The sequence below is a fragment of the Mustela nivalis genome (genome assembly GCF_964662115.1).
Source record: "Mustela nivalis genome assembly, chromosome: 20".
Lineage (NCBI taxonomy): Eukaryota > Metazoa > Chordata > Mammalia > Carnivora > Mustelidae > Mustela > Mustela nivalis.
In genome coordinates this window covers 34,513,085-34,534,046 of record NC_139039.1, presented here as the reverse complement: position 1 = coordinate 34,534,046, position 20,962 = coordinate 34,513,085, and the positions used below count along the sequence as shown (strand labels likewise).

The window sequence follows — 20,962 nt, the reverse complement described above, 5'->3', positions numbered from 1 at the left end:
AGGTGGAAATTAGATCTTAAAAACTTGTTTGCAGGATTAATTTACATAGAAGCCTATTGCATAATCTTAGTAAAAGAGTCCTTCATCTGGAAAGTTCATTGTTTTGCAGTTTTTAAGGAGGGGGATTGCAGGAAGTAACAAAACATCACTTCAGATAAGCAGATCAACAAATCACTCCTGAATCACTGGGTTGATAAAATCATTCCACATCATCCTCTTATTTTATAACAAGGATTTGATACATTAAATTTAATTAATTAGCAACTGCCTGGATTGTAAATATTACCAGTTTGTGCTTGTCTTGAAGACAGCTTTCTCTCCTCAGAATACCAGCTTCTTGTGGTTGGTATTCTAACACAATCTTTACATCTATAACAGATAGAAAGATAGCTTTTCTTCTCCTTTTTTCTCATCTGTTCTTCCCTTCTCCTACATCCGTAACAAGTCAGCTGAGTTCCTTATCACTCCCCTTCTGAAATGCCACAACTGCAGATCGTGTAACAGAACCACTTTCTCCGTTCTCGTATCAAGCCTTCTTCCCACCTAGGTTCCAAGAGTCTAGATGCACTGAGACAAAGAGCTAAGGAAACCAAGAAGAGCTGTGGAGAGTGGCTAGAGCATGGGCCACGACAGAACAGAAAGGAGGTAATGACAGGCTGGACTAGAAGAGCAAACAGGACACGGCTGTAAGGGCTGGGCAAGGACAATGAGAAGGTTTGTAGTTGGAGCACCAGAGGGAGGCAACAGAAGGATGGGGTGCTGTGACACGTGGAACCTGACTTTGCTCACCCCAGGGAGCCATTCACATCATGCTTATCCTGCCTAGAAACCCTTCTATTGGGTTGTGACTTCATCTCCCATTCCAGAGGTCATGGTGCGTGGAAAAAATTAGCAGCCTTTATACCAGGAAGCTGAGGGAAGCAGATTTTGGTGGCGGGGTGGGGGTGGGGGTTCCCAAGGCATCCTCCTATCCCCCTCCCACCTCCACCTCCCTCATCCTTCACTCCTGCTCCTCCTGGGCTGTGCCCACACCACCACTGCCCTACTTCATGACGACGTCACAGTACACCCAGCTCCTCTTCAAGGTCCTCATCTGGGAAGCTTACGGGGATGGCTGCAGCCTCCCCTGGTCTGTTCCTTTCCTGACCCATGGTTTTAGCAGTCCTTATATTTAATCTAGAAATCCATTATCTAATCTTATAAAATTCTGAAATAGTTTTCTGGGTGCAAGTTATGTATCTGTAATTAATGTGTAAATCCTTCTGGAACAGGAATTACCCTTACTCCGCATCCCTCACTATGTCACTGTGCACAAAACAAGGTGAGCATGGGGTAGACCCCTAAGATCTATTTGTTCAGTCGTATGAATATTGAAGTAATTTTAAGAGGCTGCTTTTGGGGGGAGAAGTATTCTTTTTTTTTTATTTAGTTTTTTTTATTTTCATAAATTTTCATCATTACTGAAGTATAGTTGATAAATAAGATTGTATATATTTCAAGTTTACTACATGACATATATATACATTGTGAAATAATGAACCACAATTCAATTAATTAACACATTCATCCAACATAGTTACCTTTTTTTAATGGAGAGAATGCTTACGACTACTTTCTTAGCAGATTTCCAGTACATGATACTCTTTTACCACAGAGGTATTGGTAGCCCTGGGTACAAAGATTCTGCCACAACAATGATTTTAATAGAATGTGATGAGATTTGTGTTATCATTGATATTTTAAAAATATTTTTAAACTCTTCTGAATTGAACGTTACTTTCTGTCTATTTATTTAAACCACATATTTATCATGTTATGTAAAGAGAAGTCCATTGAGTTAATTGCGGTGAAATGAATGGAACTAATTAATAACACTATATTTTTTCTAGTGACTTCTACTTCATTTATACCTAAGGAACAAATTACTTAACAACTTGTGCACTTATATTAATAGCTGCTCTGGCCTTTTCCTTTCTAAAGACTTGTCACTGTGAATTTACTTTCTCATGTACAATTAACAAACAAAATTGTATTCTTCTTTGTAAATCCTTTTTTTGACAGGAATATACCATGTAAAACAGGGACAATAACAGATAACCTTGTTACATATGTGTCTTGTATCCCGTACCTCCTTGTTGTGAATTTTTGTCCTTTTCGAACTATTGAGTAGAAAATCCGAAATGGGAATGAAGAAAACTCCCTTGGCACCCAATGTTCATTATCTGAGCTTCAAGTCTCAAGCTCATGGTTGACTTATCTGAAATCCCATTTGAGTTATCTCAATAATAGAAAAAATACAGTACTGTATATTTGGTCTTCAGAATGTTTTAAAAACAGCTCCATCTCAGCACTTCTCTTTTGCATCCTTGTGTTTTTTTCTTTAATAAAAGAAATAGCAAACACAAAATATTACATCCAAAAATAATAAACCAGCAATGAGTTATATTTTATTTTTTTAAAGGTTTTATTTTTTTTATCTATTTATTTGACAGAGATCACAAGTTAGAGAGGCAGGCAGAGAGAGAGGGAGAGGGAAGCAGGCTCCCCGCTGAGCTGAGAGCCCGATGCGGGACTCGATCCCAGGACCCTGAGATCATGACCCAAGCCGAAGGCAGCAGCTTAACCCACTGAGCCACCCAGGCGCCCCTATTTTTGTATTTTATTTTACATTTTCAGGTATCTTCTTCTCTACACCTTGATATTTCTTTTCAAAAATGTTTGGATGTTTGGGACTTATAGACTAGGATTTAAGCATGGCTATAATTTTTACCTCCAGAGAACACTGCCAATGGATAAAATAGCATTCTTAGGAACTTCAAAATGACTCCATTTTCATTGTGATAACCTCACAGAACACTGCACTCACACACATAAAAATTGAACAAATCAAACAAAATGCAGAAACAAGGACCCTGCCCACATACACACACAGACATACATGCAGCAATATATTTCAAAAGTTTAGGATGTTACCAGCATAAGCAATATAAATTTACATGTTGAAATATATCATCTAGTTCCCTCACTTATTAGTAATACAATATACAGTTGTTATTATATATCAATAATGTGTATTATAATGCACACCTGTAATTACTATGTAATAGGTTAATAATGTCCTGATACTATAATATATGTTAATAATGTACATAAATAATAGTATTTAATGAATTATGAGTGAGCAACCTACCCTAATGAAACCCCAATTAATTCCTGGCAATATTATATGCTTGTTTTGTTTCAACTATTTCTTTATCTTCACTTGGTAAATATACAAAAGCATATCTAAGGCTTGAAAAAAGAAAAATACCAAAATCTTCTGGTTGAACTCTTAAGAGTCCTCTCTGTTAGAAAGTCTAGGTTGAAACCAAAAAGAAATTACTAAGAAACACTGTTTCTTAGTTCTGAGAAACACTGCTATACAATTATCCTCTTTAATAATCTGATGAGGGGGCGCCTGGGTGGCTCAGTGGGTTAAGCCGCTACCTTCGGCTCAGGTCATGGTCTCAGGGTCCTGGGATCGAGGCCCGCATCGGGCTCTCTGCTCGGCGGGGAGCCTGCTTCCCTCTCTCTCTCTGCCTGTCTCTCTGCCTACTTGTGATCTCTGTCTGTCAAATAAAAAATAAAATCTTTAAAATAACAATAATAATAATAATCTGATGAGGTTGTGGGCACCAGTGTCTTGTATTTATTTATCTTCTTGTTTGTTTATTAGCTCACAAGCATCTATCTATCTATCTATCTATCTATCTATCTATCTATCTATCTCTACATTCAACCTGGGGCTCAAATTCATGAACCAGAGAACAGGATTCTAAAGCTCTACAGACTGAACCAACCAGGTACCCCCAGCTTACAGGCATTGAGAGCTGCAGAGAATCTTAAAGGCGACTGAACACACGTCTCTCATCTACAACAGAGGGAAAAAGCAGCACAGATCAAGAACAACTGAGCTGGGACAAGAGCCATTACCTCCTGATTGCTGGTTTAGTAAATATTTAACCACGATATGCTTTATCTCTGCTGATTCGCATAACTTTTCAAATACAGACCATATATTTATCTACATATTCTTAGTATGAAAGGTATAAATAGTCTCTATAAATGAAATGTAAGAAAAATAAACACAATATGCTTGTCAAAACATACAAGTTACATCTTGACTGAACAAACACACAACTTAAAACAATCAAGAAGTGTATTTATTTAAAAAAAATCTGCAAATGCCATCAAACATTTTTATAGACAAAATAGTATTTTGTTTACTTTAAAAACTGTTTAAGTAATACAAAGTACGTTCATATTATTAACCATTTATATAATACATTGCTCGGGGATTCTGTCATTTCTGTAGCTTTGCAGTCTACGCCTCTCCCCTAGATCATTCCCCTCTTTCTCAAAACATGAAGCAATTCTTCTCATTCTTTCCTACCTGATAAAAAACTTTTCACTTGACCTCGGATCGATTTAAACCTGTTTTATCCTTCCTTCTCACTTCCCTCTCCTGGTCCCTTACGCCTCTTCTCAACTCCTTCCTCCTCCCTCTCTCTCCCTCCCTTCCGTCCTTCCTGTTTTGTTTGTGGTTCTCAAAATATGCTCCATGAGAGGAGGCTTGTATCTTCACCTCTTAATAAAAAACACTTTCATTTTGACAGGCTTATAGCAACAAAAAAGCCATTAAACAAAGGAAAGGACATTCTTCTCTTCTTTCTGTTGTACTGAATACTGTACATCATTCCTTTCTCAAAATGCTATTCTCCTGGGGCACCTGGATGGCTCAGTCTGTTAAGTATTTGCCTTTGGCTCAGGTTCTGATCCCAGGTTCTGGGATCAAGTCCCATGTAAAGGAGCCTGCTTCTCCCTCTCCTCCTAGCTCCTGCTCTCTCGGTCTCTCTCGCCTTCAAATAAATATATAAAATGTTAAAACACGCACACACACACACACAAAAATGCTATTCTCCTTTGACTCTCCTGACATTGTGCCAATTATCTCATCTGCTTTTCAGCAGATTCTTCTAGATCCTTATTGCCTTAATGTTTTTCATCTCATCAGGGGCTTTGATCCAGCGTTGAATCCCTCCCACGACAGCATCCTTAACTCTGTCCTGGACAGAGAACCCTATTCCACACCTTTGCTTTCTTCCCTGTCTCCTACCCTGATGAATCCTAAATAAATTTTACATAAATAGGAGTGAAATTTTGTGTTTCTGTAACTTTCTACTAAGGGAGCAGGGTAGGCAATACTAGACAAACACTTTAACGGTAAGTAAGAACGTTTGTTGGTTTCTTTGCCAATTATCTAAAAGTTGTTGCCTTCAGAGTCTGGACATGACCTCAAATGATGGGTAAGGAAAAAAACACATTCCTGTGTTCAGTAAGTGCCATAACAGCTGTAGAGATAAGACACTGAGAGCATACAGAAAAGACAGACTTCCATCGGATGCAGGGTTTTTGTGCAGGCATTTGTGTGCCCTACTCACAGTTTTTACCTCATTACCTAATGATGTGTACAAGTGCAACAATTGACTGAGCATTTATTATATTTAAGACTCTTTTCAAATATCCTTTTTTCCCCCTATAAACATCCCTGTAAGAGAGATATTGATGGTATTATTCCCAAGGGCCCAGAAGGTTCAGTGACAAACATGCCCAAGCTCCATGTGGATGAATTAGAAGAAGAATTTATTGAAATACTTGTTTTAACTACTTCTTTAGCATCAAACTGCCTCCAGGTTATATAGTTTGTCCCATATCAATACCATCATTACTCTCATTTACTTCATGTTTTAAAACAGTTTTCATTTTTAGTAAAACATATTGCCAATAAAACTTTAAATCTCTACCATAAATAAATAATCAGTATTTCCTATCTTAAAAACAGGGACTACCAAGAGCTCAAAGTCTAGGGCCTGCCCTCCTTTATTATAAAAGGAATTGCCTGAAATATCATTGGTACTTTTTAACTATTTGACTTTTTTTTTTAAGATTTTATTTATTTATTTATTTATTTATTTATTTGACAGAGAGAGAGAGAGAAAGAGAGGGTGTGAGTGAGAGAGGGAACACAAGCAGGGAGAGTGGAAGAGGGAAAAGCAGACGCCCCGCTGAGCAGGGAGCTTGATGCAGGCCTCAATCCCACGACCCTGTGATCACCACCAGGGCAGAAGGCAGACACTTACCGACTAAGCCAGCCAGGCATCCCAAAATCTAATACCTAACTTTTTTTTTTTTTTAAGATTTTATATATTTATTACGGAGAGAGAGGGAGAACGTGCCCAACCAAGCAAGAAGAGAGGAAGGCAGAGGGAGAAGCAGGCTTCTTGCCTACATAGCAAGTAGCCCAATGCGGGACTTGACCCCAGGACTCTGGGATCATAACCTAAGCTAAAGAAAGACAGACACTTAACCCACTGAACCACCTGGGAGTCCCTGGCCATTTTTTGACTTGTGTGTCACTTTATATTTAAACCACGATGCATTATCATGTTATGTAAATGGAGATCTGTTAAGGTAATTGCTGTGATTTGCATAAAATTAATAGCACTAAATTAGGATTTCTTCTTGATTTAATCAAAAGAATTGAAAGAAAATTGAGATGAGAATAATTTTATCATTGTAACCTTCAGTTTTATTTGATGCCATGTCTTTGAACCACCTAAAAAATCATGCCCACATAGTGTTTGGGAGCATAGACTGAGTTCAGATACCCTCTCTACTGCTTACTACTTTCATTACCTTGCACAAATTATTTAAAATTTCTGTGTAAAAATGAAGATAATAATATCTATATAATAGAACTGTTAACAAAGACTGAATCATTAAGAACTCACAAAGCACCTACAAATACAGTATTCAATACTGTATTTGTTAAATACATAAAATAAAAACATTTTGCATCTCACTAGTATGTACCTCATACTTCGGGAAACACTAAGCTGGGCACAGGGTGGGGAGTTTTCACACAGGAAATATATTTAAGTCATGCTAATGAAGTTAAGTCAAGCAACAGAGTTTTGCAATTCCATGAAGAAACAGAAGGGTGTTGGGGAAAACGGGAGGGGGAGATGAACCATTGCAGACTGTGGATTCTGAGAAACAATCTGAGGGTTTTGAAGGGGAGGGGGGTGGGGGGTTGGGTGAGCCTGGTGGTGGGTATTATGGAGGGCACGTTTTGCATGGAGCACTGGGTGTGGTGCATAAACAATGAATTCTGGGACACTGAAAAGAAATTTTAAAAAAATTTAAAAACAAAAAACAAAGAAACAGAAAGGGCCTGGCAAGGAGCAAAATGAGCATGATTAGATAATTGGGGGGTAAGAAAAAGCTAAGGGTGAAGAGAAGAAATTGGTTTGTAGTTTCTTGTGCTCGCTTCGGCAGCACATATACTAAAATTGGTTTGTAGTTTCTTTTGTTTAGGGAAAAAGTGCATGAAAGGGAACAGCAGGAATCGCAGCGGTGAGGTAAACGGCATGTAAGCGCTGTGTTTGAATGGAGTGCGCTGATCCACAAAGGGGGACGATTTTCGGGGAATGGAAGAAGGGAAGTAACTTGCACAGGAAAGACCACCAGAACCCAGGCAGGAGGGGGAGGAGCTGAATGAAAGCAAAGTTCATGATGTATGATAAAACAGTGTGGATGGTAAGAGATGTTAGGACCTTACATCCTCAAGGCCAGGTGTATCCAAGAGTCATCAAGAAAAGGAAAGAGGTGAGAACCATTTAGATACAGGAAGGATGTAACTAATTCAGTTTTGAACATACTGAGTTTGAGGGAGTAGAGGGACTGTGGGTGGAGGTAGGGGACAGCTGTGTATAGCAATACCAGTTTGGGAGTTATGAACACAGAAACCCTTGAAGCCATGAGACTAGAAATCATAAGCAACCTTCAGGGGAAGAGTTTCAGTCATCTCCGGAGAGCATGACCCCATCTTAAGGCTACGGAGTGACTGGTACAGAAAGAGACAGGCAATACCTTTAGAGACCTAGCAAATTTAAGGGAGAAAAGAAACAGAAATGTAACAGCAATCCCAAGGCATAGCTCTTGGTAACATTTTTTAGAGTTAGAAACTGGAATAAATGTAATATATTACACATACAAATAAAAGAGTAACACTTACAATTGTAGCTCGGTTGGCTTGATGAAGGAGAGGCAGGCATTCTGTATTGGTTATTTCTAAAATCATATCCCAATCTTCCCACCTCAAAACGCTAGATTACATGTTATACTGCAGGTCCATTTCTCAAGCCCAAACCTTCTCAACCTGACTTGGCAGTGGGACCCAGGAATTGGAACATAATATATTCCCTAAGTTATTCTAATGAGACAATATAATTAGAGGCCTTAGAACAAGAAATTGTGTGGAAATAGCAAGAGATAACTTATTTTGCTATTATATAGTTTTGGCATATCTTATACATTATGCAGCAAGTAGTGAGTGACTATTTTGACAGGTGATCTTAACAAACTAAAGAATTTATTTTAACTACATGTCATATTACCTTTGGACTCTTCATGCACTATTCTGATTATACTGGTTATGTAGGTCAAGCCTTTATTTCTTGGTAAGATCTGGTTGTGTTTGTTGTATAGCGTAGTATGCGTCAAGTATATGACTTCACATCACCTATCCTATTTCCTCATCTCTTGTCAAGTAGTTGAAAATAGAACGACCTCAAATCAACCAAGTTGAAAGTCAGAATCTAATTCTTTTTTAAGGCCACTAAGTTTCTAGGTTGAAACTAATTCTGTCCTTGAGTTTAAACCCATCTCATTCACCCTAATTTTTGCTTCTCAGTTGTCTAGGAGAAAGCCCTGTATTTTTGTATTAGAAATGACAACTCTGCCCCTCTCCAATTGAAAATGATAAAATGAGAATTTACATTTAAAGTTTTGTTAAATCTTATATCTTTGATTTGGAAACATATGTTCCAAAAATGAGAATACTTAAGCCTATACTTATTTTTAGTCAACATTCCACCAGTTCAAATTATGTTTTGTATAATTAATATGTTTTTGAAAATTAAAGCAAGCTTCTGAGCAGTTCATCACAAAGCATTTAGTTTATTATAATTAAAGGATATTAAATAAAAGATTTACTGACCTATATTCCAATTGATGACACAAACTAAATTCCAAGTGAAATAAATAGTAATTCACGATAGCTTTAGAAACTTCAGATTTAAATTAAAATAAGAAAGACTGAGATTATTTGAAATTATTTTGAGTAGAGCTTCTCCCAGCACCCTCCTAACACATTTGCACCCAGGCATGAATTTCCACACTCAAATGTTCTGCTGTGAAATTTTAGTGTGACTGCCTAGATTTCTTCATATTTCTAATTAAAGATTCAGTCCTTTATCATATGTGTTTCAAAAACCTTACTTCAAATTTTGCCTTGTAAACCTGATGAGGTCTGTATGGCAAAGCACACTTCTAAGACATCTTTTTTAGAAATGAGATCAGTTAACTGGCTACTACCATTTTTTTCTCTCCTTGTAGAAATGCTCCTCAAAGCAAGAGGAGGGACCCAATGCCCCTCCCCTACAGCTTCCACCCGGTTTCCTGGAACACTTGTCCTAGGAATGCTGCCTTTCAGAATCCAGCTGCCATTCTGTGAAGAGCCCAAGTCACCTGAAGGCAGCCCCAATTAACTCCTAGCCAAGAGCTAGCATCAATTGCCAATATGTGGGAGCTACCTTAGACAACCAACCCGGTCAGGCCTTCAGATGCCTGCATTCCCAGCAGATACGAGACTGCAAAGGCATCAGACTTCAACAGGAACTGCTCAGCAGTCAGTCTGCAGAGCCATGAGAGTTAATAATAAGTTGTTGTTTTAATTCGTTGGTTTGGGGGACAGTTGTTATGTAGCAAGGATAACCAGAACATCAGTTTATCTTTCTCTATTCAGGTTCAGACTATAAGACTTTTAAAATTTTCCAAGGAGAGTAACATACCAGAGGCCAGATGAAGTTTAAAAGTTTTACCTAACAGGGGACCTGGGTGGCTCAGTCGGTTAAACTTCCCAGCACTTGATTTTGGATCAGATTGTGATCTCAGGTTGAGAGATCCGGCATGTGGAGCCTGCTTTAGATTCTCTCTCTCTCTCTCTCTCCCTCATCCTGTGCCCCTCCCCCACTCTCTCTTCCTCTCTTAAAAAAAAAAGAAAAAAGTTTTACCGAGTAGTCTAATGCCATTAAATTGTTCTTATTTTGCTTAATGGGAATAGCTCAACTTTATCTTCTTTGCATGTTTTTCCCTCTAATTGTTACCGAATCAAGATCCGAGCTACATTAACGTATCAAATCTTACCAACTCCCTCATCAAACAAAAGGGAAAACAGAATCCCCAAGACTCACATGACCCACCCAAAGATATAAAGCATTATCATCTGTTCTGTTTCTCCTGCTTCAAATCCTGGCTCTTTATACCCTGTTCATAACTTACCTCTACAGGGCCATATTTTTCCTAAAGCTAGTATGAGTTCAAGACAATACCATGTTTCATTATTCTTTGTCTAAATTCGCAAATAATTTTACAGATCCTTAACCATGTCCAAATTTACTGAAACTGAGTAAGAACAAAATATTTCCGCCTGATTTTCTTCTCATCGAAATTTAGACTCCTTGATCTAAAGCTGAATGTGAAAGATGTCACATTTCACTGCTCTAATTTTAGGGCATTATGTAGTTTACGTTCCTCTTCCTGCAGGTGTTTATCCTTTCTTTTGCAATCCCTCAACTAGCACTCCTTATATATTAACTTTCAAACAGTTAATTCATTGTGCAGGTTTACCTCTCACTAGAGGTTGATAACCCTGAAATCTTTATTTTCCTTCTTGTTCCTAGGCTCTACTAAATTCTCATTGTGTATTTCCAACTAAATATTTAGGTTTACATGTCTAGCTATCACCTCTTAATTAACATCCCAAAAATGAAATTAATCTTCCATCCAGAGCATCGGGAAATAAAGCATTGGGTTAAGCCTTTAAATATTCTATCAAGGGACCCATTATTTCCCCAGTTTTTAATGTTTCACATCTCCAGAGATTTGATATTATTTGACATATCCTTTTTTGATATCCTTATTTGATATATATTTGATACATTCTATTCCTCAATGTTGCTCAATCATTTGATATTATAGATTTCTCATTAGAAGTATCTTTCATCTATCTTTTTTCTTCATTTCCCCTGTCACCATATTCCACTATGGCTGGTCTAAATGTATGTCGTATCATTTCAGGATTACTTTGACAACTGGGTCTATCTTCTGGGTCTATCTTCTCCAATGTATCCTTTGAATTAAACAACACTGATCAATTCATCTCCTTTAAGCACTAATTTCATTGTAATTCTTCTATGCTCAAAAACCCTCCATGACTCCCTGTTTCCTATCGTGTAAATTCTAAATTCCTCTGGTTACTTTTGAAGGCTCTCCAAAATCAAGTCCATTCTGTCAACTCAGCTCTATGTCTTACAATTCCCTAAAACTGATTTCCTTCCTGCTTTGAGAAAAGACCCATTGTCCTATCTAGAACACCTCTTCTCTTACCAAACCCTTTCACATCCCCCCCCCCCCCAAAATCAGGTTCAATACCACTCCCTCCATGAAACTTCCCACAATAACCTCTGGAACTGAACAATGTCCAATATCATGTTTTATTTTTTTTTTAAGATTTTTATTTATTTATTTGACAGAGAGAAATCACAAGTAGACAGAGAGGCAGGCAGAGAGAGAGAGAGAGAGAAGCAGGCTCCCCGCCGAGCAAAGAGCCCAATGTGGGACTCGATCCCAGGACCCTGAGATCATGACCTGAGCCAAAGGCAGCGGCTTAACCCACTGAGCCACCCAGGCACCCCAATATCATGTTTTAAATAAAACAAAGAGCAGTAGGTGATGTAGTTACAGGAGAAATTAAAAATACTCTGGACCTATCTCACTATTAGAAGCTTGCAGGTCAAAGTTGGCCTTGAAGCTAAAATGCAAATACTCTTGGCAAAGAGTTAGTCCTGCATTTTTTTAGTATGAAACACTTCATAATATCCCTTCTGTAGAGCAATATTTGAGGGCAGAGGAAAAACCCTGTTGCATAGCTAGATAAGCTGAAGGCATCACTGAGGAAAGAAAATAAAATAAGGAAGCAAGAGATGCCAAAATCTCAATTTGCCCACTTCGCAAATAACCTTTCCTTTTTTTTTTTTTTTTTGAGAATTAGCCTTGTGCATTATAGATATAACTATAAATTATTCAGAATATTTGATTAACCAATTACCCTCATTCTTCTACAATGCTAGAGTATGGATTTCTTCTGAGTCAAACAAGAATTGATTGCTATATTCACTCCCATAGCACCATCTTCCTTTCTATAAATGATAAATTTCGGTTGTCATGACACCAGAAAAAGATGGATTCAGCTTCCTGGCATACCCAGGCATTCTCCTACACTGTTTTCCCCTTCATCCTAGCAGTATGGACTCCAACGTCCTCACCCCCTGCTACCACTAAATGAAAGAAATTCTGACTAACATTCTCTGTTTTTCACAAGTAAATTAAAAGAAGAGGAGAAAGATGACCTTAATTGACGAAGAGTTTTCTCTCTAGTTTCTGTACATAATTCCTTCCTTCCGTCTCTCATCAGCCCTTATCTGGTCGGTGGCTCTTCCTATTTCTGCACTGAGGGTGTGGGCCACTGTCCTGAGTCTTGGCATCTTGATCTCACTCTTTGTTGCTACATACTAGTTTTCTCTACTCCCTGACCCCTGGGTTCTCACTTGCTTGCTCTATCTACTCTCTCTTACTAGCCAACTTGAGTTCTTAGTGATTTCAATCTCAGTAAGAAAAATGTAATGTGTTAAGTAAAGAAGGTAGAGACAAATTTTAGGTATCTGTCAGATTACAAATAGGGAGGAGAATCTGTAAGAGTTAGAGACCAAACTCAGGATTACCCTAAGGGCTCAGGTGTTAGCTCCACCTTGTTTCCATAAAAACAGCTTCCTGTAACAGGGATCATGGCTAATTTATCCAAGGGCTACTGAAGTAAAATTCAGGACCAACCGTTTTCATTACAGTGTGGAAATGCAAGCTAGAGAAACAATTAACTTCAATATTAAAAGTAACTTACTGTTTGTTTCAGAGATAGTCCCCTCAAGCTTAAGGTTACAAGGTAAATGATTTCATTCTTTCTAGAGACTTGCATGTTGGATACAAATTGTATCTTAGTGCTTTTAGTGGGGTAAGTGAGTAAATTCCATTAAGTCAATTATTTCGGCTTTCCATTCCTAAGAGTTTTCTCCCTCCGTGTGTTATACTCACAAGAGTTTACATTCTTTTTTTTTTTTTTTTAAAGATTTTATTTATTTAACAGACAGAGATCACAGGTAGGCAGAGAGGCAGGCAGAGAGAGAGGAGGAAGCAGGTCCCTGCGGAGCAGAGAGCCCGATGTAGGGCTCGATCCCAGGACCCTGGGATCACCACCTGAGCCGAAGGCAGAGGCTTTAACCCACTGAGCCACCCAGGCGTCCCACAAGAGTTTACATTCTCATGTACAATGAAAAGAAAGCATGGAAGACCAAACCTGAAATACTTTCTGCACACTTGGGAAAATGTTTTATCTTTCCTTTTTCACTTGGAAATATTCCAATATTTCAGAAAACTTCTAAAGACAGATCTCCATTCTGGAGATCCTTTGCCACACTGCTTTATTCAAAGGCCTTCAAAATGGGTCTTTCTAAGACTTCCGGGTCAAGCAAAAAGGGACTATGAATGTCTGGACCACAACTCACATTCATAGGCAAAAATGTCCTCAGCCTCCTCTTTTTTCCTTTCTCCCAAATTGGCCAGTGTGTATAAACTCCGCCGATTAGCAGTCCAAGCATCCCCTAACCCTTGAGTCTGTGGGAACTTAGGAATTTCAACCCGAGCACGTCGATCGCGAAGCCTCCTCTCCGCTGAAGAAATCCTTTCCAACAAAGGACAAGGGAGACGCCGGGGGAGGGGCGCGCGACGGACTCGGACGCGAAGAAATGCGTGTGCGGGCGCGGAATAGTAAACCCGACTGCGGGCGGCTCGCTCATCGGTCACCGGCAAATGCAGCGCCGCGCGACCCCGCGGGTCCCCCCGGCCGAGCGAAGCGCGTCTGGGAGGGCGCGGGTGCCTCCTCTCCCGCCCCTCGCTGCGGCTCCGCGAACTCTCCCCGAGGGACCAGCTCCTCGCGCCGGGTCTGGATCGATGGTTGCGCACCAGGTTCGCCCACCCCTCCACCCCCGCACCCCTCCACCCCTCCACCCCTCCACCCCCGCACCCCACCCAGCCACATTCCTGGGGCCGTGCCTCGCGGCGGCCGCCCAACTCCGCCGCATGGACCCCGTCCAGAAGCTCGCGCAGGGCTGGACTGCGCCAGCTCCGCCGCCCCCAGCCCCGCGGGGGCGCAGGCAGAACCCACCGGCCCTCGGCCTCAACTTCCAACCTTTTGTGCCAATGCGGCACTCGGCCGAGACGGGGACGCGTCGCCAGCGTCCCCGCGGTCGCCCCGCGCCGGCCCCTCCCGCGCGGAAACCTGTGCGAATGGAAGTTGTGCGAAGTTTCCGCTCCTCGCGCCCCACCTCAACTTGCTCCCCGAGCGGCACGCTGCGGCGCGGGGACGCGGGCGGACGGCGGTCCCCGGGCACGGCCCGCCCCCTCAGGCTCCCCACGCCGCTCCCCCGGCGCCGAGCGCGGAGCCCCCGGGCCGCCGTCCCCGCGCACTCGCGGCCGGGGGCGTCGGCGCAGCCTCCCGCGGGCCTCCCTCCGCCGGGTCCCCGCCGCCCCGCGCCCGGGAGAGGTCCCGCGCCCGGGAGAGGTCCCGCGCCCGACGGGGAGGCCGAGCCACGTCCGCTCGCCGTCCGCGCCAGCCAGTCCCGCGGCCCGCCCGCGCACTCACCCATGGCCCGACGTCCTGCAGCGCGGCGGCTCGGGGCCCACGTCCCTGGACGAGCGGCCTCAGACGGGCGCGAGTGACCAAGTTCTCCCCGCCGCTCCTCAGCTCCCGGCGCCGCGGCGAGTGGCAGCCTCACCCCTCCCGGCGGAGCGGGTCTCGGGGTTCCCTGAGCCTCTGAGGACGCGCAGACCCCTCCCTCTTCCCACCTGCCTCGTCAGGCTAATGGCTACTGCCCGGCCCCTCGCGCGCGCTCTCCTCCCCGCGCCCCCCACCCCGCCCCCTTTCGCTGAGCCGCGGGCCACGTGCGGACGCCTCCCCCCACCCCGCCCCGCAACGCGGAATACACACGGCGGACGCACGCCTGGCCTCGGCCCCCCACCGGGGACACTGTGGCCAAAATAATAACCCCGAACGGAGGGACTAGGAACAGATCATTCCAGAAGAGACAGATGTGATAGGGTGATTTTACATTCCCTAAGACCGTCTCTTGTCTTAAGTATACCGTGTGGTGTTTCTTTTTTTTTTTTTTTCTTCCCTTAATAACGATATTACTGAAGACAAGAGGAAAAGAAAACTCTCCTTTTATTTTATATTAAATCTATCTTCTTTTTTCTATGTTATATATGTTGGCTTCTGTGACCTGGCAAGGCTGTGAAGTACTAAAAGCGCCCTCCCCCCCCCCCAACACACCCACCCATAATATGCAGAAGTCACCTGGAAAATAAATGACTCAATCCAGGAGGGAGCTGACGCTGCAGAAAGAACACTGGGCTTATCCGCCTGGGGGGATGAATTGTGATCTGGCTCTACTGCTGATATACAGGGACTCAGTTTCCTAATTTGTAAAACGAAGGATCTGGAAAATAGGATCTCTAAGGTCCCTTCATGCTAAAAAAAAAAAAAAAAGAAAAAAAAAGAAAAGAAAGAAATTATGTAATTATAATGGCCTAGTTCTTTCAGGTTTCAGACTGGAGAAGTTAATTTCAGCAAATCTGTCCCCAAAGTGTCTTAAGCTTCTTTCTCAGCCTAAAGTATACAAATCTATGCCACAAACATGTGGAAAAATAAAGTGAGCAAGGTTACTAACCTTGAGGAACGTTGCTACCTAATGCAGAAGAGGTGATACAAAAAATAAAGAACAGAATGTTCAGCAGAAAGACATGAAGAAATGCAGAGCATATCATTAAAATGGCACAGAAACATGTGCACAGCTGTTTCTCACATAATGGAAGAGGTACACTCCTGGAAGGGGTGTTGGAAATGCATTTCAGTCAAATGGGAATAGAAAGTTATTCTTGTGGGAGGGGAAAGGAAGTAGTCGATGGAAGTTGTAACTGTTCAACACACCATTTAGAAATGCATCATGTTTCTGGAAATTGACTAACAGGAACTGTGATTGCAGCAAAGTGTAACACTTATCCATGGGTTCCATCAAGGTAAATGATGAATGTATGGAGATTAATTCCTAAACACAGCTTTTGGATCACCACAAATAACCAGCCACTTACTTCTCAAGGGCCTATTTCAAAGCATTACAAGTCTAAAAAAGTCTAAAAAATTAGAACTAGTTTTATTTTTCTTAATGGAATTGTATTATGATTCCAAAATATAAAATGACAATAATAACATTAAGTACAGTTTATGAAATGCAGGACACTGTTCTAAGGGCTTTATATTAATTAATGTAATTCTCACAGCAAACTTAGAAGGGAGATACGATTATTCCCACTTTCCAGATGAGGCTGCGCCACAAATAAATAAATCACTTGCCCAAATTCACGTAGGTAATAAACAAGAAGGTGAGATTCAAACCTGAGTGGAAACACTCCAGAGTTCAGGATCTCAACCAGTTAACAACACTGTGTCTCAGTATCAGTGTGGATGGCTGCATGCTTGAGCAAGACAGTGGTATCTTCCAACACTGAGTGTAATCTATAAATATTTTAGACACTCTCAGTGACTTATAAGAATTTTGAAATACACTAAAAATATAACTTGTTATATACTGCCATCTAAATCATGATGCTGTTACTCTTTTGGCTGATTGTAAGTGAATTTTGATGTTTACATAATCTGTCTTACAGTGACCATATAAATGGACATCAATATCCTGGATCTCAGGTATAAAAAAGCCATTATCTCATCCGAGTTGTAACAAATTACATAATTTCATACAGGCATTCACTAAGCATGTCAAGTAATTCATTGTCTCAGTTTCTATGTTCTAATCATAATGCCTATTCTCCAGCATTTCTGCTTTCTCATGTCTCGCAGCTGATTGTCTATCAAGTCTCCAAATTATCTCTCCACTCCTCCTTCATTTCTAGCCCCACAGTCTTGTTCACTTCCCCACAAGTCCCGTGGGCATGGGACTCCCACTTCTTTTTTAGAACATGAAGCTTCTCACCAGTCATTGAACTCACAACTGGGGCTCTAGCTAAATTCTGAGGTGAATGGAGACGCTTCATTACATTATATTACTGCAAATACGAAGGTTTGATGTGGGCAGAGAGTAACTGCTGGTCACGCGTTGAGCGTTTTCTGTCTCAGATACTTTTCCAGCATCACCGTGATTTGATTCATTCAGGGAGAATGCAGAATTGAGAGAAAAAGATCATCAACAGTGAGAAATTAGAACACACAAACATTTAATAGCTGTAGGCAAGGGGTCCATACACAGGAGGGCAAAGAATCCTCTTGGGCTAGGGAAAGAACCCAGGTGGGGTAATTTTCCCCACAGGAATGGCCAACTGGATTAGATACCACAGACGGGGCCAATAAGATAAGGACTGAAACGCTCTCTTTGGATTTGGCAGTTATGACACCAGTTATGAGACTGGTGAGACTTCCATGTTGGTTAACTCAACCTCAGGTACTCCCAAAGTGAAATTTGAACCTGGCCGCTGTACACAGAGGCAGGGAGAAATGAAGAAAGAGGCCGACCACTCCAGACAAGTAGGTGGCAGGATTAATAAGCAAGGGGACACATGTAGAAGGCTTGTCATTGGTGGCCACAAGACAAGTAGATCTCCGGACTCACCCACCAGAAGCTTAAGAGTTGATACAGACAGCTTAATGGGGTTCAGTCACCTTTACCATTCAGACAGTGTCAATAACATGTTACTCTCTCAAAGCAGTGTTCTTTTTTTTTTTTAAGATTTTTATTTATTTATTTGAGAGAGAGAGAGAAAGCACAGAAGGAGAGTGAGAGAGAGAAGCAAACTCCCCACTGAGCAAAGAGCCCAATGCGGGGCTCGATCCCAGGACCCAGAGATCATGACCCAAGCCGAAGGCAGGTGCTTAAACTGGCTGAGCTACCCAGGCATGCCTCAAAGCAATGTTCTTGAAGCAGATCCTAGTACACTGGACAGAACGCACATTCCAAGGACACGGAGGGGGTGAGGAGCCCTCAATGTCTAGATCCAGCTCCCTGGTCAACTGATGACCTCCTCCAACAATTAGCAAGAGTATTGTCAAGGGTGAGGAGCAGAGAAGTTTGAAGAGGAATAATGAGAAGTAGGGATTAGGAAAATACTGTAGACACACTATTCATGGCTCATCAGGGAAAGAAAGAAGATAAGGCAGTAACTAGTACGTGTTAGGATCAAGGAAGTTTGTTTAACTATAAAAGAATATGAGCGTGTTTAGTATACTACTGGATATGAGATAATGATCTTAGATCTACTTCTTAGAGTAGAAGGAAGAGAAGGGATCTGGAGCAAAGGGGACGAATAAGCTACAAAGAAGAAGAAAAAAATTACAATCCTCTGAGATAGGAATAAAGGTTGGGAGAGAGAATGAAAGAAGGAAAGAAGAAAGATTTCATTTAAGTACGGAGCTTTGGGACAGAGGTGGACCAAAGACAGTCGTGATAGCCTCAGTATTCTTTTGGCACTAGGAAAGAGAGGTGCTGGAAAAGATCATATTAGCGCTGTTTCCACTTCAGAGAAGTCGTGAAGCTTGGTAAAGCTGTGGGAAGGTACAGGGAGGGAGCTGACCATGGTAAGTAAAAGAAACATCCAGCAGCATTGAAGTTGTAGCCAAGACTGAACGCAGACTTCAAGAAAAGCCAGCTTACCTCTTTGCGATTACTTTAGCAGTGCCCAGGAGACTGGATGAAACAGGGAACTGGATGCATAGACGGCTGAGAGCTCTCATGGAGGTCATCATAGAAAGATAGGGAGAAAAATGTTATGGCTGTTGGGAGAAAAAAACGTCTAAATAATGCATCTTGGATCTGAATTAGAACAGGAAGGAAGAGAACTCCAGGAACATCAGCTGAGGCAAAAGAGGGGTCGAATTACGGAAAGTATAAATGAAGTTTAAAAGAAGAGTTCATGGAAATAAAGCTTTAAAAGTGGATATAGACAGATTATATTCAAATATTGCCAAAGACGACCTTAAGATTTCAGAGGTTGAGAAATCTGGGATGACAAAAAGACCTAGGGTAAGACCAAAGAAGACGCTTGCAATGTCCAGAAGAGATGGCGGTTCCTGGTGTTGAGGGCAAGTGTTGGGAATGTCATCCGTAAGCAATTCTAAAATCCACTACAATGATACTAAGAGTTGGAGAAAAATAGGGGCGCCTGGGTGGCTCAGTGGGTTAAGCCTCTGCCTTTGGCTTAGGTCATGATTCCAGCATCCTGGGATTGAGTCCCGCATCAGGCTCTCTGGAGCCTGTTTCCCCCTCTCTCTCTGCCTGCCTCTCTGCCTACTTGTGATCTCTCTCTCTCTGTCAAATAAAATCTTTAAAAAAAAAAAGTTGGGGAAAAATAAAACAAAGTTTGAGTCAGATTTAAATAAGGTAATGTGTTTAAAAAGATCGCATTTTAAAGAGGGTGCAAGTGATAGTTGCAAATATAAATCTTAAAGGACAAAAGCAATGGAAAGTATTTATGGATGACCATAAAACCAATCAATATAATTTTTATGTGAAAAGAGTCAAGAAAAGCCATGGATCCTTGAGCAGGACAACAAATGATAAAAGGGGTGTTTTAGGGAGATCAAGCTGGTGTTTTGGAGACTGCAGTTTCCAACCATAAGACTTATATTGTTGTTGTGGTTTGGTTTGGTTTTTTGCTTATTTCTTCAGGCTTATAAAGGGTGGTTCTTTTATGGCCGTATTTGTCATACAGAATGGACCTTCGCGACCTTCATGCCTGATTTTCCCAACAAGCAAAACCAACACCACAGCTCCCAGATGTAGTCCCCAGTCCACTTCACTGACATTTGTCCCACTCTTTGGATGGTCATATCCAGATTTGGTTTCCCTTGAGGGAAGATCTGATTATTGTGATTTTGCTTTGTATTTATTTTAGTTGGGTCACAAGAGAATTTTGAGGGATTCAGGGCCTTCCCTTGCAATGTTGTAGATTAAGGTCTTGGGACAACTTCCCCTCTTGTCCCCAGTCTTCTCCTGGCAGTCTTATAAGTTATTCTGGAGACAGTGGTTTTGAAGATCATGGTGGTATTGGAGAGCCTCCCAATTTGAGCCCCACTGAGGGAACAGCGAGGTGGTTGGCGCACCTCCGTCCTCCACTACATGAAGCCCTCTGGGCAGGTGTATACAATGCACACACAGCAGCTTTTACTTTTGCTGGGCTCCTACCCATAGCTGTTTCTGTCCTCTTGTTCTGACTCCCTTCTTGAGCCAAACTATCTCATCTCATCTTCTGCTCTCAAGCTGGGATTTAAGCCGTCAGTTTCCCTGGTTCTCAAGACTCAGATGGGACTGAATTACACCAATCACACTCCTGGGTCTCCAGCTTGCAGATGGCAGATCACGAAACTTCTCCGTTTCCATAATCATGTGAACCAGTTCCTTATTTTACATAGGTTCCCTGAAGAGTCCTGACTAATACAGTTCACTTAATGAACTAGTCATTCCAAAGGGATCAAAACACAATAACAACAACAAAAAAAGAGCAAATAAAAATAAATACCAACAAGCTAAATTTTTAAAAAATGACAAAATATGAATCAAGGAAAAAAATGATAAATAGAAAAAGAAAAGAAAAATGAAAAAACTAAGAAAAATAAGAAAAAGAG

At 41.4% G+C, this 20,962-nt stretch overlaps 1 protein-coding gene across 2 annotated transcripts in view; it reads right to left on the bottom strand.

Annotated features, from left to right (window-relative positions):
- The window catches only part of GPM6A (glycoprotein M6A), a 342,679-nt gene extending 327,485 nt beyond the window's left edge, over positions 1-15,194 (bottom strand). Inside the window, exon 1 of one of the 2 annotated variants that reach the window (XM_082715847.1) lies at positions 14,918-15,194. In XM_082715847.1, coding sequence (XP_082571973.1) covers positions 14,918-14,921 — 4 coding nt within the window. In that variant the 5' untranslated portion in view covers positions 14,922-15,194. Of the gene's footprint in view, positions 1-14,464; positions 14,535-14,917 lie in introns of those variants that run through there. The other variant, XM_082715849.1, reaches the window with a different exon arrangement.
- Positions 15,195-20,962: the final 5,768 nt, after the last annotated feature.